The sequence below is a fragment of the Phyllobates terribilis genome, unplaced genomic scaffold (genome assembly GCF_046119375.1).
Source record: "Phyllobates terribilis strain yellow unplaced genomic scaffold, ASM4611937v1 Scaffold_2__4_contigs__length_985480577, whole genome shotgun sequence".
NCBI classification, from domain to species: Eukaryota; Metazoa; Chordata; class Amphibia; order Anura; family Dendrobatidae; genus Phyllobates; species Phyllobates terribilis.
Window position 1 is genome coordinate 616,655,786 of NW_027362762.1, and position 16,823 is coordinate 616,672,608.

At 40.7% G+C, this 16,823-nt stretch overlaps 1 protein-coding gene across 3 annotated transcripts in view; it reads right to left on the reverse strand.

Moving 5' to 3' along the window:
- The window catches only part of MYO19 (myosin XIX), a 264,615-nt gene that overhangs the window by 131,539 nt on the left and 116,253 nt on the right, over positions 1 to 16,823 (reverse strand). For all 3 annotated transcript variants that reach the window (XM_073666532.1, XM_073666533.1, XM_073666534.1), the window contains 3 exons: positions 13,353 to 13,429; positions 12,097 to 12,187; positions 6,855 to 7,020 (listed from right to left, as the gene is read on the reverse strand). In XM_073666532.1, the coding sequence (XP_073522633.1) occupies positions 6,855 to 7,020; positions 12,097 to 12,187; positions 13,353 to 13,429 (334 nt within the window). The remainder of the gene's footprint in view (positions 1 to 6,854; positions 7,021 to 12,096; positions 12,188 to 13,352; positions 13,430 to 16,823) is intronic.

Consider the following 16,823-nt stretch of genomic DNA (forward strand, 5'->3'; position numbering starts at 1 on the left):
ATTTATGATTTTGAACAAAATTTATGAACTAAGTGCACCATTTTTAAGCATTTGGCACAAATAAATCAACAAATATGAAAAAGAACAAATTATGAATAGGGCCCCATATCTTTACGTGCCAGTAAAGAATGCATTTAATGTGTATTAATAAACAGACTCTAACTGCCCCCTGAATACTATAATGAAAGAATTGGATTTGCATCCATACGCACACTATGTATCACAATAGGGGTGAGGGTGAGAAGGCATAGTGAGAACAGGGTGCTTGTGGAAGTACAGTGATGTGAAAAAGTGTTTGCCCCCTTCCTGATTTCTTATTCTTTTGCTTGTTTGTCCTATTTGATGTTTCAGATCACAAAACAAAATTTAAATATTAGACACAAGTAAGCACAAAATGCAGTTTTTAAATGAAGGTCTTTATTACTGAAAAAGAAATCCAAACCTACAGGGCCTTGTGTGAAAAAAGTGATTGCCTCTCCCCTGAAAACATAAATTAACTGTGGTTTATCACATCTTTGGGAAGCGGAGTTCAATTTCCCTAGCCAGACACAGACCTAATTACTGCCACACCTGTTCTTGTGTTAATACAGCCTGTGAAGATCTGAAGTTGTGGGTGGTAAATAATCATCTAGGCAGGTTAACGAAGCAACAATATTTTAATCCTCACATCCATGGTAATACAACAACTCCAGGTAAATGGCCAAAATACAGTTCTCTCAGTCCTCAAGTTTCCAACCTGGGATCAGTAGTTCCACTGACTTTGTGCCAGGCAAACTCACTGTCTCCCAACTTTTGGTTGGCCCACAGATTTCGTATCTCCAGCCAGTATAGTCTGTTGCCACAGTCCACGATCCTCCAGATGACAGTTAAAATGATGGAAGCACAGATAACCAGTAGCAACAATCCTTTAAGAAAGTTTAAATCCCAGCGACAGATCCCACAACTGTAGCACTTTCATCCAGTCCAGTCGGTACTTATCTCCAAGACTCCATATACCATCAATCCATCCATGTTCTAGGACCTCAGATTAGATACCCTCTCTTCGACATTATTTAACCAACCCCTCGCTAAACATATGTCTTCTTTTCTACTTCACTGGGACCAGCGCTCTGAATGGGCAGAACTGCTCTCACCCTCCCCTCCAAATCTAAGTGTGCCATTAGTGGAGGTATTTTTCTCAGGTCGAACCCATCACCTTGGTCTGCATGTGACGCTCCCTGTGGTGACGACTCGCCTGGATTTACTTTCAACACCCACACAATGGGCTTAGTCGCTGTTTGAATAATGGTTTATGGCCTCTGAGATACTGATGAGATTACTGGAATGCTGGACACTTTACAATTAAAATTAGTGTACATAAGCTGATGAGCGAGCAGTGCATTAATAAAACACAGCAAGCAAATCTCTAATAAAACACAATAATATCGATGGAAACGGAACTCCGTGCTGGAAAACTCTCATAGTCTTTAGTAAGTTGGCAGCTCCTCACACAGTGTATCATCTATCCACCAGGAATGGAGAAAAATACTCCTCAGTAAATCAGTTATATGCAGCAAAAAGTATATAAAACCTAATTTTTATTATTTTTCTGACTAGACAGCACTCTACACGGTCATTGCAAGGTGTAATTGCCATTGCAGCACCTAACGATCTTTTTAGTTTAGTATACCTATTACGGTGTACTTTACCCCTTATATGAAATTGGACTTTGTGTCCTTATATCCCTAAGTACACTCCCCTGATGAGGCCTCGACATTGAGGCAGAAATGCATTGGGATTGAGTTTTTCTTATTAGGGTTATTTTTTGTACATAGGTTACACTTGGGTACTGCTCTTATGAATGCGGGAGACTTACAGGGCACGACAGGGTATGTAAGGAACATACAGTTGTGCTCAAAAGTTTACATACCCCGGCAGAATTTTTGCTTTCTTGGCCTTGTTTCAGAGAATATGAATGATAGCAAAAAAACTTTTTCTCCACTCATGGTTATTGGTTGGGTGAAGCCATTTATTGTCAAACTACTGTGTCTTCTCTTTTTAAATCTTAATTTCAACCTAAAACATCCAAATGACCCTGATCAAAAGTTCACATACCCAAGTTCTTAATACCGTGTATTGCCCCCTCTAACATCAATGACCGCTTGAAGTCTTTTGTGGTTGTTGTGGATGAGGTTCTTTAATTTCTCAGATGGTAAAGCTGACATTCTTCTTGGCAAAAAGCCGCCAGTTCCTGTAAATTCCTGGGCTGTCTAGCATGAACTGCACGCTTGAGATCTCCCCAGAGTGGCTCAATGATATTGAGGTCAGGAGACTGAGATGGCCACTCCAGAACCTTCACTTTGTTCTTTTGTAGCCAATGACAGGTCGACTTGGCCTTGTGTTTTGGATCGTTGTCATGTTGGAACGTCCAAGTACGTCCCATGCGCAGCTTCCGGCCCGATGAGTACAAATTTGCCTCCAGTATTTGCTGATAACGTGCTGCATTCATCTTTCCTTCAACTTTTACCAAGTTTCCTGTGCCTTTGTAGCTCACACATCCCCAAAACATTAGCGATCCACCTCCGTGCTTTACTGTAGGAATGGTGTTCCTTTCATTATGGGCCTTGCTGACCTCTCTCCAAATGTAACGTTTATGGTTGTGGCCAAAAAGTTCAATTTTGGTCTCATCCCTCGAAATTACCTTGTTCCATAAGTTGTGAGGCTTGTCTCTGTGCCATTTGGCATATTGCAGACAAGATACTTTGTGTCATTTGCGCAGTAATGGCTTTCTTCTGGCGACTCGACCATGCAGCCTATTTTTCTTCAAGTGCCTCCTTATTGTTCATCTCCAAACTGCCACGCCACTAGTTTTCAGAGAGTCCTGAATTTCAGCTGATGTTATTTGTGGGTTTTTGTTTGAATCCCGAACAATTTTCCTGGCAGTTGTGGCCGAAATTTCTGTTGGTCTACCTGACCGTGGTTTGGTTTTTACAGAGCCCCTGATTTTCCATTTGTTAATCACAGTTTGAACACTGCTGCCTGTCATTATCAAGTCCTTGAATATTTTTTTGTATCCCTTTCCTGTGTTATACAGTTCAACTACCTTTTCCGTAGATCCGTTGACAATTAATTCTTTTCTTTCTCCATGACTCACAATCCAGAAACGTCAGTAGCTGGATGAAAGATGCAAGAGTCTGTCTGGATCCCAGAAATTCACTCAGCTTTTATGCACACACACTGCTTACAAGCAAACAGGTCACAGGTGAGGATGTTACCTTTAGTAGTCATTCAAACCCATTTGTGTCAAATTATGTGCATGTTATCAGGCCAAAATAACCAGGGTATGTGAACTTTTGATCAGGGTCATTTGGATGTTTTTGGTTGACATTAAGATTTAAAAAGAGAAAACACAGTAGTTTAACAATAAATGGCTTCACCCAACCAATAACCATGAGTGGTGAAAATTTTTTTTTTGGTATCATTCATATTCTCTGAAACTAGGCCAAGAAAGGAAAAATTCTGCCGGGTATGTAAACTTTTGAGCACAACTGTATATTGTACCTCGTTTCTCTATTTTTCCAGTCTATGTGCCGAGGACCCACCTGGAATCATCATAGTAGGCGAGCGCATGATTTTTTTAATGAGCACTGGCACCTTGAGCACTTTATTATGTTTTGTGTGTGGTATAGGATTTGATTATTTTAATACATGTACTAAAAGTTGGTTTTATATACTCTTTGCTGCATATAACACACCTGTAATCAATCAAGAAATCACTTAACTAGGACCTGCCTGACAAAGTGAGGTAGACCAAAAGATCCTCAAAAGCTATACATCATGCTGTGATCCAATGAAATTCAGGAACAAATGAGAAACAAATTAATTGAGATCTATCAGTCTGTAAAAGGTTATAAAGCCATTTCTAAAGCTTTGAGACTCCAGTGAACCACAGTGAGAGCCATTATCCACAAATGGCAAAAACATAAAACAGTAGTAAACCTGCCCAGGAGTGACCAGCCGACCAAAATTACCCCAGTAGCGCAGCAAAGACTCATTGTCGCAGTTAAGGTCAATGTTCATGACCTTCCTATAAGAAAGAGCCTGGGCAGAAATGGCATGCATGGCAGAGTTCCAAGACGAAAACCACTGCTGAACAAAAAGAACATAAAGGCTCGTCTCAGTTTTGCCAGAAAACATCTTGATGATCGGCAAGACTTTTGGGAGAATACTCTGTGGACTGACGAGACAATGGTTAACCTGTTTGGAAGGTGTATGCCCCATTACATCTGGCATTACACAGCATTTCAGAAAAGGAACATCGTCTGGGGCCGTTTTGCTGCTTCAGGACCTGGAAGACTTGCTGTGGTAAATGGAACCATGAATTCTGCTGTCTACCAAAAAATCCTGAAGGTGAATGTTCAGCCATCTGTTCGTGACCTCAAGCTGAAGTGCACTTGGGTTATGCAGCAGGACAATGGTCCAAAACACACCAACAAGTCCGCCTCTGAATGGCTTAAGAAAAACAAAATTAAGTCTTTGGAGTGGCCTTCTCAAAGTCCTGACCTTAATCTGATTGAGCTGCTGTGGCATGACCTTAAAAAGGCAGTTCATGCTTGCAAACCCTCCAATGTGGCTGAATTACAACAATTTTGCAAAGATGAGTGGGAAAAAAATTCCCCCAGAGCACTGTAAAAGACTCATTGCCAGTTTTCAGACCCCTTTAAATTTTTCACTCTTTGCTTCATTGCAGCCATCTGGTAAATTCTAAAAAGTATTTTTTTCTCATTAAAGTACACTCTGCACCCCATCTTGACTGAAAAAAAAACAGAAATGTAGAAATTTTTGCAAATTTATTAAAGAAAAACTGAAATATCACATGGTCATAAGTATTTAGGCCCTTTGCCCAGACACTCATATTTAAGTCGCATGCTGTCCATTTCCTTGTGATCCTCCTTGAGATGGTTCTACTCCTTCATTGGAGTCCAGCTGTGTTTAATTAAACTGATAGGACTTGATTTGGAAAGGCGCACACCTGTCTATATAAGATCTCACAGCTCACAGTGCATGTCAGACCAAATGAGAATCATGAGCTCAAAGTATCTGCCCAAGGAGCTCAGAGACAGATTTGTGGCAAGGCACAGATCTGGCCAAGGTTATAAAAGAATTTCTGCATTAATCAAGGTTCCTAAGAGCACAGTGGCCTCCATAATCCTTAAATGGAAGAAGTTTGGAACCACTAAAAGTCTTCCTAGACCTGGCCGTCCAGCCAAATTGAGCAATCGTGGGAGAAGAGCCTTGGTGAGAGAGGTAAAGAAGAACTCTAAGATCACTGTGGCTGAGCTCCAGAGATGCAGTAGGGAGATGAGAGAATGTTCCACAAAGTCAACTATCACTGCAGCCCTCCACCAGTTGGGCCTTTATGGCAGAGTGGCCCGACAGAAGCCTCTCCTCAGTGCAAGACATATGAAAGCCCGCATAGAGTTTGCTCAAAAACACATGAAGGACTCCCAGACTATGAGAAATAAGATTCTCTGCTCTGATGAGACGAAGATAGAACTTTTTGGTGATAATTCTAAGCGGTATGTGTGGAGAAAACAATGTCCTGCTCATCACCTGGCCAATACCATCCCAACAGTGAAACATGGTGGTGGCAGCATCATGCTATGGGGGTGTTTTTCAGCTGCAGGGACAGGGCGACTGGTTGCAATTGAAGGAAACATGAATGCAGCCAAGTACAGAGATAGAGGATGAAAACCTCTTCCAGAGTGCTCTGGACCTCAGACTTGGCTAAAGGTTCACCTTCCAACAAGACAATGACCCTAAGCACACAGCTAAAATAACAAAGGAGTGGCTTCAGAACAACTCTGTGACCATTCCTGACTGGCCCAGCCAGAGCTCTGACCTAAACCCAATTGAGCATCTCTGGAGAGACCTGAAAATGGCTATCCACTAACGTTAACCATCCAACCTGACGGAACTAGAGAGGATCTGCAAGGAAGAATGGCAGAGGATCCCCAAATCCAGGTGTGAAAACTTGTTGCATCATTCCCAAGAAGACTCAGGGCTGTACTGGCTCAAAAGGGTGCTTCTACTCAATACTGAGCATAGGGTCTGAATACTTATGACCATGTGATATTTCAGTTTTTCTTTTTTAATAAATTTGCAAAAATTTCTACATTTCTGTTTTTTTCAGTCAAGATGCGAGCAAAGTGTACTTTAATGAGAAAAAAAATGAAGTTTTTAGAATTTACCAAAATTGCTGCAATGAAACAAAGTGAAAAATTTAAAGGGGTCTGAATACTTTCCATACCCACTGTATATCTTGTTATTGCCTACAAACACAAGAACATATCTTTTACACTTGAAAGTTAACAAAAAAAAAAGAAAAATAATATCATCATTAGACAGTATATTTACAGTTATCACTCTGATCACAATTCATTACAAAGAAAAAAAAATAGAGTCAAAAGTTAAAAGTTTTTAATAATGTTGGAAATGATTTTAAGGGGTTTTCTGGGAATAACCTTTCCCTCCCCATTACCGTTATATAAAATAATAAAATCATCCTGCCCAGGTCCACCACTATGTCTTCGACAATGCCGTGGACTTTGCTGACAAGCTTCAGTAGAGCCGTAATGACTACAGAGAAAAAAGGTCCTGCAGCCAATCACTGGGCTCAGTCACTCTACGGATGTAGACACCATGAGACATTAAGCCCATGCAGTGGTCATATATGCTGACAACAAAGACCATGGCAGCCCTGGAGACCAGGGGAGGGTGAGTAACACCTTCATTTATTATTTTAACCTAATGAAAGTGGATGTGGAGTTAAAAGTTATTCCCAATAATTTGAGTTTATCGACTTTTTAACTCACCTAGCATAGATCGTTTTGGCCAGACAATCCCTCCTTGTTTCACACTCTGATTTCTTGCATGGCTTCTTGAAAACTTGTTTCCCAGCGGTAATAGTGCGGAAACATAATCTTTCCAGTAGTAGGTCAGGAGGAAGTTTTAACAGGTTTGAAGCTGAGTTTACAAATTCTAAAACAAGAGAAAACAATATATACACATCACATACATGCAGTGTGAAACCTGTATTTTCATGGAAAGCCGTGATGTCAGTAAAAGACATATGAGTATTGCAAATATACACAGACATCTGTAAAGGTAAACCTGCATGTTAGCAAGATAGTTACTGAACGCCAGACGCAAAAAACTTCATGAACTGTTAAGAAACAATACATTGGATGGGGTGCTTGATTAGTGGACACTATTACACATTTAGAGTTATGCAAAAAATCACCTATTTCATCAGGTAGAAGAAATTTATATATAAAAAGGATACATTTCTTTTCTAATTCCAGAAACAATTTTTTCAGGTTATGACTAGTCAGTCAAACAGAAATGTGTGGGTAAACCCCTCAGGTAAGTCCACGTCTCCTGTTTGGTTATAAAGTGATAATGAAGGCCTATTCTCAGGACAGCTCATTAATGTGAGATTGGTGGGGGTCAGTGTATGATAAGCTTATGCCAGGTCTCTTGGTCCAGAAGCACGCAGTGTACAGACACAGTCTACATGTGCGTCTAAACTAATAAGTTCCTTCTTACTTATTAGCCTCAGTTCATATTCATATTTTTGAGTGTTTTGTACCTATATCTTGCTTTAGTAAATGAAAAATTAAGAATACTACCATAAAGTATAACTTATATTAATTTATGATTTATTTAAAAAAGTCAAGTTTTTTTTGTGTGAAAATAAACATCAGTGCTAATCATCAATGAGGTAATCTGGTTATTGGAACATCATTTTTGGAGTTAATTTTCACCTCCTGCGAAATTCTCCTTCCCCTCACAGCACTCAGTTTGTGACATGTAGATAAGTAAATTACATTTCCCCATAGACCTCAGGTCATGGCACAAGACTACATTCATCCATCCATCTAGTGCTGTCCCTTGTTTTCTCAGACAGCACACTGGCCCATAGAGCCTAGACCCTTAGATCAGGAAAACTGCATTGAACTACTCTACCCAATTTATTATATATTTTAGGAGTTGAAGTCGCTCCATTTTATACAGCCTCAGATTCCGACTCCACCAAAATGGGCTCCACAGCCCTGTCCATGAGACACAGACAAAACTAGGAAGCTATACTTTGTACTTGTAGTTTTTTTCTAGTTACCTAACAGATATGTACATTGTTAAAGGTGCATTCACACATCCATGTGTCCGAGTACTGTTCGATTGTTAATCGGACAGTACTCGTACTTGTACATTCAGACATCTGTGAAAATCATGGGTCTGAAAAAAATCTATGAGCTTGTCCTATTCTGATCCGATGTTGAGAATTATAATAGGACACACTCACTGGGTCTGTGTGCGGTCTGATAAAAATAAATTGGGCAGCACCCCGACATTCACATCAATGTGTGAATTCACCCTCAGTTTACACAACTATGCTTTTGATCCGAGTGCAGTCTGTAAAAAAAACATCAGCACCTGACAGCATTAAGACCAATGCTATTCGATGGGGTACTACAGCATGCACTAGTTTTTTCCGTATGTCAGATAAAACTCACCCATTCAAGTCAATGGATTCACAAAAAAAATAATCAGATGCCATACAGAGCCTCAGTATAGCATCCAATTTTACGTATACATTGCAATACGATAACATAAGAAAGTGGAAATGGACTTCTAAATGATTAATAGCTGTTGTAAAAAAAAACAATGGATTGCACATGGATGACAAGTGAGAAAAAAGTCTAAGTCTTCTGGATGAAACTCCAACAATTTTTTATATGCTCGTGTGAACTTAGCCCAAGAGTCAGTGGATAAAAAATGTTCATTCAGTCTACCTGCTTCAATGAGAAAAAAGGGATGAGAAAAAAAGCTGAAGCTACTAGGAAGGTAATAGGATGATACCGGAGAAAAAAAGAGTTCCGCGTCCCTCGTATGGTAACACTCACATGTGTTATGTGGAAATGTAGCCCAAAGCTATGCACACATGATGGTTTCTACCTGAAAAGCACTAAGTAAACATATGCATAACAATGTAAGAATGACTTGCTCTGCATATGTTCAGGATCTATTAACAGCTTCAGGCTTCCAAAGCTGCAAAACGGTTGCATTCTTCTGCCAGCTTCCGCTTGGAGGCCACTCATTATTGATGCATACAATTAAAAAAAAATGCCAGCAGCAAAGCCACTGCAATTTACAATGCAAAATACATATACTTTGGTAATTAATGCTTATTACCTCAAAACGTCGTGTCAGTATGGTATGTGGCTCTATACGCTGAAGATGCTTTAACGTGATCTCTGCTATATCTATCTTGCTGCATAGTGAAACTGGGGAAGGATTCACAATTTTGCACTTAGAGTGACTATTAAATGTGCTATGTTGGCTTGTATTTACATGAAAATAATATAAATCATCATTGAGGAAATAATGCCACATTGTGTTATTTATATTGTGAAAAGAAAAGAGTTTGGAGAAATCCTTATTTACATGTAGTAGTTCCAGTAGTGCTCTATAAGAGTCATTGGCCATTATTGTTGGACTTTAAACTGAATCTGTCAACAGGATTTCACAACTCAGTCTATTTATATGAGAATGTAGTTCTTTCAAAGACAAGTCTAGAAATACCTTTACATGGCCAGACTGTTCCCCCATTACTGACAAATCAGCATTTGAATGGATATGCAAATGAGGCTGAAGATCTGAAGCCTCTGGCACTCCAGCTCTATTCCCCACACAGCACCACAGCATACACTCAGTCAGTAGAATCAACCCTACTAAACCGTGTATATGGGAATGGAGGTTATAGGAAGCTGAATAAAATGATACTTTGATATTTGAAATCCGATGTCTTATTCAAGAGAAATCCATGTTTTTCTTATATGTAAATGAGCTGTTTCAGGCTATGTGCCGGACACTGATCTGCATGAGAATCGGCTTTCAAAAATTAATTTTTAATAAATAAAGATTTTTGGTATGCACCATAAAATCTCTTTCTCATATTCTTCATTGGGGGACACAGAATCCATGGGTTAGTCTGCTGCCACCTGGAGGCTGACACGAATAATACATCCGAACAAAAGAAAATGGTCTCCTCCCCAGCAGACTATACCTCGCCTGGTAGCATCAGACCTTCTCAGTTTAGTGAGAAAAGCAGTAAGATAAGCAAACAGAACTAAAGCATTAAAGGAAAATGATCCAATTACACACCGAGAGAAAAACAGCGTAAATGCATGCCCGACTGGGCAACCAAGGGTGAGTGCTGGGTTCCCCAATGTAGACTACGAGAAAGAGATTCCATGGTGAGTACCAAAAATCTTTATTTCTCGGACACTTCATTGGGGGACACAGAAACCATGGGATGTGCCAAAGCTGTTCCAGGGGTGGGAATGAAAATACAGTTACCACAGAAGTTTTCCACTCCTGCTTAAGGTGGTCAGAATAAGCTCTTTATTGCAAGTTACCTGTAGGATTCGCCCAAGTGGAAGATCTCAGCTGGAGGGTCTGTCCTACTCAGTAGAAAGAGTAGCATCTAGGTTCCAAGGTTCTCTGCTAGCTTCACCCGACTGGTGGTCAGTATATGAGGGACCGGGGGGAAACTGTTAGATGCTTCAAAACTGCAAACCAGGACAATATCACCTTGGCAAACTCAACACCCACTGAGATGAAGTTATGGCCAATTTAGAAATGGAGTGCACAAATGATGACAAAGGTGCAGGCAGTGCCAGAAGCATGAATCACCACGGACCTCTGAAAACCTCTGCTAACCTAGAGGTAATCATGGCAGTCTGGTGAGCACAATCTCTCCCAATTTCGGACATCAGGAAAGGGGGAAAGAGACCGTGATTGCATCCCAGAAGTTACAGACGTTGACCTGGGCGATAAACTGATATAAAACCACTTAGGTAGCCTCTGTAATCGGCTGTGCAGATGCTGTACAGCAGGTGGGTGTAACAATGGGCAGTGGTCATAGTGCTAAGGGTGGTAGAGACCCCTGACAATAGTTTCACAACTGCAACCACGGTCTAGGTACAGAAGAGCTGGGGACCCATGCAGGAATAAGGGGATATCCTCATACCCAGGTCACAGTGATCCCCTGGGCAGCAATCAGCAGAGGATGAGGGAGGTAGCAGCAGCACAATAGGCTAGGCTTGATCAGAGGGAAACCCGACTTTGCAAGAGATGCTAGCGTACTACGTAACCAGGGCAGGCTGGAAAGTTGAGAATGCTTGAGGTTTTCTCTGGACGCCGACCTTATGAGAGACTGAAAAGGCAAATGGAGTACTAGAAAAAGCTAAGTGGCGATAGAAGAGAGGAGCAGTTGCTGGGACATTGCAAGCGTCTGGTTCCCAACATCAAACAGCATACCTGGCTGAAGTGTCGCTAAGTTCTGGGAACGCGATGAGGCCCAACAGTATTGTGACCGCGGGGGACTAGGCTGGTCGGTGCGTAGAGTCGTGCTGGAGCATGCAGAGGACCGATGAAAGAACCATCCTGGGTGAATACCCAAGGAAAATGGCTCTGCCCATATCGCAGGAAGAGGAAGGGGATGCAGCAGGAAGGGGCGGGGTCCATGACAGGAAGGGGCAGGGCACACTGCCTACTTATTGGTCAGAGGGCGGGCACATGCCAACCCCATTGATTGACCAGCGGTCGGGGCCCGACGGCTGCATTGATTGGCTTGGAGTGTGAGAACAATGATCAAGCTGATGATAAAAATATAGAATGTGAATAGAGCAAGACTACACCTAAGTTTGAATAAGTTCGAAATCGCCCATAGCTTGAGCATACACAGGGCTGCGAGAAATCAGAAAAATTGTTAAGTCCTTAAGGGGTCACTCATAAGTCATCAGTAGGGTGCATTCTAACACCTGCGCAGGTCTCGGTAATTGCCATTACACGCTGGAAGGAGTTGTGCAGTTCAGCTCCATTCACAGTTTACATCCCACTACAGCGGGAGCGGACAACAGCTCTAAATCCCAGGGTGTCTGGTGATAACCTGTAACAATCTGATACTGATGATACTAAATATAGGTTAGCAATATCAGAAGTCTGCAAAGCCTCTTTAGGCCACAAAATGTTAAATTAAGAAAATGTTACCTTTTGCAGCAGTTAAAATTTCACATGCTTGGCTTTCATCCAACGATTCAGAAAAATGTAAATTTCCCATATGCAAAAGTCCAGATAAAATCTATGCAAAAAAAAAACAAACAGAATGGTTTGTTTCTTAACTTTAAATAGTTATCTTGACTAACTAAGTCACAGGATATTACTAGAAGATTATATAATTTACTAGCTGGTTGGGGCCTAGATCTGTGGTTACTTTATCCTACGGACCTAGTGATTGGATGATCAACCAAAATAATGCCATTTGCTAGTAATCCCAATTTCAATCTGATCTGCAGGCAACATATTACAGAGCAGGAGGAGCTGAACAGATTGGGAAAAGAATCAGTACAAGGGCAGGTGCAGATGACCGTACGTTCTCCATCTGAGAAAAAAGGTCTGATTATGTTAATTACATTTTGATCAGACTCTGATCAGAGAGGGATCAGTTTTTTGGGACATAGAGATTAAAAAAAAAAAAAGTTTTTCCATCTTTTCCATTTAGGCTGTGCATGAAAATTGGATCACACTCAGATATCACCCAAGTGCAATTCAATGTTATCTACGGAGCCATAGACATTAATGGGCGAGTGGCATCCGATTATCAGATGCAAATAGCGCATGCTTCAATTTTTTTCCTTGTACCAAGGAAACAAATTGGACATGTGCACTGTCTCATTGAATAACATTGGTCTGAATGGAATCCGATGTTTTGACGGATCACATTCGGACCGAAACTACAAATTGTTTGCACGAGCCCTAACTTTTTCTTATTCACTAAAATCCCTGCTCATTGTGGAATTTGCAGTCTCAGAGGTGATCCTAATCAGTGATTGACTGCTATCGCTGAATGCAATTTCAATTAGTAAAATTATGCTGAATCTTTTCATTTTATACATCAATCTGTTCAGCTCTCCAGGCTCTATAGCATGCTGCACATAAACTGCATTGCATTTCCAAGCTAACATGTTCCCTTTAAAAGCATAAAGGGTATTAGACAAAAGCTCATAATGAATAACTTAATCCACAATACATTAATGTTGCTCATTTTGCACTCCTCTGCTGTGGGCCCCATGTTTTAGGACCCCCGTCTGTGTTGTCACAAACTAAAATATTGGATTGGCCCCTCTGCTCAGCAGTTAAGTGTAGAAGTAGGGCACCAGCTAATATTCTTCCATATACACCAACAAATTTTGTCCTTGACCCTCATAGTCCTTTTAGATAAGTTAGTTCATGAAAAAGTCACTAACCTTAAATATGTTATTTTGCGCAGAAAGCTCAATTCCCAAATGTAACATGGCCGTTTTAGTGGATTCAAAGCAATCCTCTGAAAAAATTAGAGAACAAAATGTTAGCCAGACTCCACACAATTACATTTATACAGCTAAAGATTGTTTAGAAAGTTGGATAAAACTCCCCACTAATACAGGGGTCCTGGAAATAGAAACGCAGAAGATGTTTGAGGGTTTCGCACAGACAGGTGTCTTATTCTCCCTGAACAAAATGATAGCTAAGAAAATGGTGCATTAGTGACAATAATCGTATAATAGTCAATCAAGCTCTCTGTAGTCTTTCGAATAAAAGGAAATGCGCATTTAAATGCCTAAAGAGGACCTGTCACCAGGTCAAATGTGGCCAGTTTTATTTGGTGCAAATTTCACAGTCTTTAACAGGGGGGCATGGCTCATACATTTTTAGTTTTCCAACAACAGAGCTTCATGACTTTGTATGGTCTCGTTTTTACAAGAAAGCTTGGAGTTTTCATTGGTAGAATTTTGAGTATTTTTTAATTATAGTGAATCCCAAAGTTTAGGAGGCAGGATAAACAAAAAAAAAAACAGCTATTCTGGCATTGTCACATATTCACTTTATTGTATCGCTCATTAAGGATTCTTAATAGTGGTTATATATATTTGGTCTAGTAACATTACCCTTTTCATATGATGCACAGACGCTTTGTACCTATAAATGTGGACGCCTATTGTGCAGCAACACCAGTAGCATTTACTAGTAACAAAGTTACTAGAATGCAAAGAGAGCAATACTCCAAAATTAATACCACTGGGCAATGTCCAACATGACATCTCAGAGAGCAGTTCCAAGACCCATACCATTTTTGACTTTCCAAGTTGTCCTGTAAAAAATCATGAAGTTCAATTGATAGGAGTTTTCATTGGTAGCATTTTGAGCACGTCAATTCCTTTGAATTCCATATTTTTTGGAGGGAGGGCGAACAAAGAAACTGCTATTCAGACATTTTCATAACACATTCATTTTATCATATCGGTCATCAAAGGTAACCTGTCATGTAAAAAAAAACGCTATTAACCTGCAGATATGGGGTTAATCTGAAGGTTCATAGCCCTCTGAAGGTGGTTGGAGCCCACACTGAGAGCCCCACAGCATTAGAGTCGGCTGTCAGTACGTCCAGAGTTGCGGTTACAGCCACTGCTCATTATGCAGTAAGCAGTGACTAAAGCCGTGCCGGCCGCTGCTCCATTAATTGAAAACCCGAGGCTGCTGGGACCAATGATGTTAATTTCCTTGCGGCAGCGGGGATCTCAGCACGGCAGATACACAGTTTCAAAGTGCTATTAACCTGCAGATGAACCTCCTATCTGTAGGTTAATCGCATTTTTTACACTACTGGATCCCTTTAAGGATGGTACAATAAAATTTATGTACGGTTTCATTTTTCAGTAAAAGAGAGTAAAAATATTTGTTCATGCCTCTGCTTAGTCATCAACTATCTTCGGCTACATTATCACAATGAGTATTGGTGAGCTTTTGATGCGGCAGATTTTCTGCAGCATTTCTGCACCTACTAGGTAAATTCGGTTACTTGTGAATTTTTTTTATCATTGCATTTTTTACTGCATTTTTTTTTCTATTCATTTTTATTTCTGCGGTTGTTGTCTCATCCTTGTATGTCATGTCTTAAATAAAGCTGCTTTGTTTGTGATACCTTCCGGTATTTGGCTTTGACAAAACTTTATTAATACAGTCATGTTGTAGATTTGAAACACACACCGCAGGTGAGTTTACGATGCTAAAAAAACAACCCCAAAAAACAGTGGCTATGGAGATTTCTATAAATCCCATCCAATTTACTGGAACTGTAAGGCGCTGCGTTTTTTATGCATCAAAAATACTCAGCATTAAAAACTCATCATATAACAAGCTTTTATGTATGCCACATGTGTTGGCCCCAACAGCCATAGAAACCAATCGACACATGCACTTGTGTCGCGATGGAAAAATAAAGTTATGGGACTCAAAAAATGGCAATACATCCATTTTTTTTTTTTTTTTTACTAAGTTTGGATATTTTAACCACATATAAAGTGGGGAAAATAAGTATTTGATACACTGTCAATTTTGGAAGTTTTCCCGCCTACAAAGAATGGAAAGGTCTGTAATTTTTATCGCAGGTACAATTCACCTGTGAGAGACAGTCTAAAAATAATAGAAACAGAAAATCACATTGCCTGAGTTTTAAATAATGACATTGCATTTTATTGCATGAAATAAGTATTTGATCACCTACCAACCTGCAAGAATTTTGGCTCTCACAGACATGTTAGTTTTTCTTTAAGAAGCCCTCCTACTCTGCACTCATTACTTGTATTAATTGCACCTGTTTGAACTTGTTACCTGTATAAAAGACACCTGTCCACACAATTAATCACACTCCAACTTCTCCACCATGGCCAAGACCAAAGAGTTGTCTAGGGACACCAAGGACAAAATTGTAGACCTGCACAAGGCTGGGACAATAGGCAAGCAGCTTGGTGAGAAGGCAACAACTGTTGGCACAATTATTAGAAAATGTAAGAAACACAAGATGACTGTCAATCTTAATTTGTCTGAGGCTCCATGCAAGATCTCACCTCGTGGGGTAAGGATGATTCTGAGAAAGGTCATGAATCAGCCCAGAACTACACGGGAGGACATGGTCAATGACCTGAAGAGAGCTGGAACCACAGTCTCAAACATTACTATTAGTAACACACTACGCCGGCATGGATTAAAATCCTGCATGGCACACAAGGTCCCCCTGCTCACACCAGCACATGTCCAGGCCCGTTTGAAGTTCGCCAATGACCATCTGGATGATCCACAGGAAGCATGGGAGAAGGTCATGTGGTCAGATGAGAGCAAAATAGAATTTTTGGCATCAACTCCATTCGCTGTGTTTGGAGACAGAAGAAAGAGGAGTACAACCCCAAGAACACTGGGAAGCATGGTGGCGGAAACATCACACTTTGGAGGTGCTTTTCTGAAAAGGGGACAGGGTGACTGCACCGTATTGAAGGGACGATGGATGGGGTCATGTATTGCGAGATTTTGGCCAACAACCTCCTTCCCTCAGTAAGAGCTGTAGGGGTTTTACTCACTTGGGTGCGACAGGAGGAAAACAGAAAGCATGTTCCTATAAAAGTTCAGGCTGGTTTATTGCTTCATAAATCCAGAAGCCAAAAGGAAAAACAAACAGCCTTTGGTTCAGGCAAACAAAGTAAAGTGTCCTTAGCAGGTCTCTGCTCAGCCAGGCCATTGTGGCACACAAGCAGGGTAGTATCCAGTATCCTGGCTCGGTCTGGAGACAACCTTACACAGGAGGCCTTCTTCCTCCAAACACACAGACCATGTGTCAAACAACCGCAACCATTTTAAAGGCTGTTAACCACAACCAGAGGTGAAGTATGTGTGCAGCTGGACCC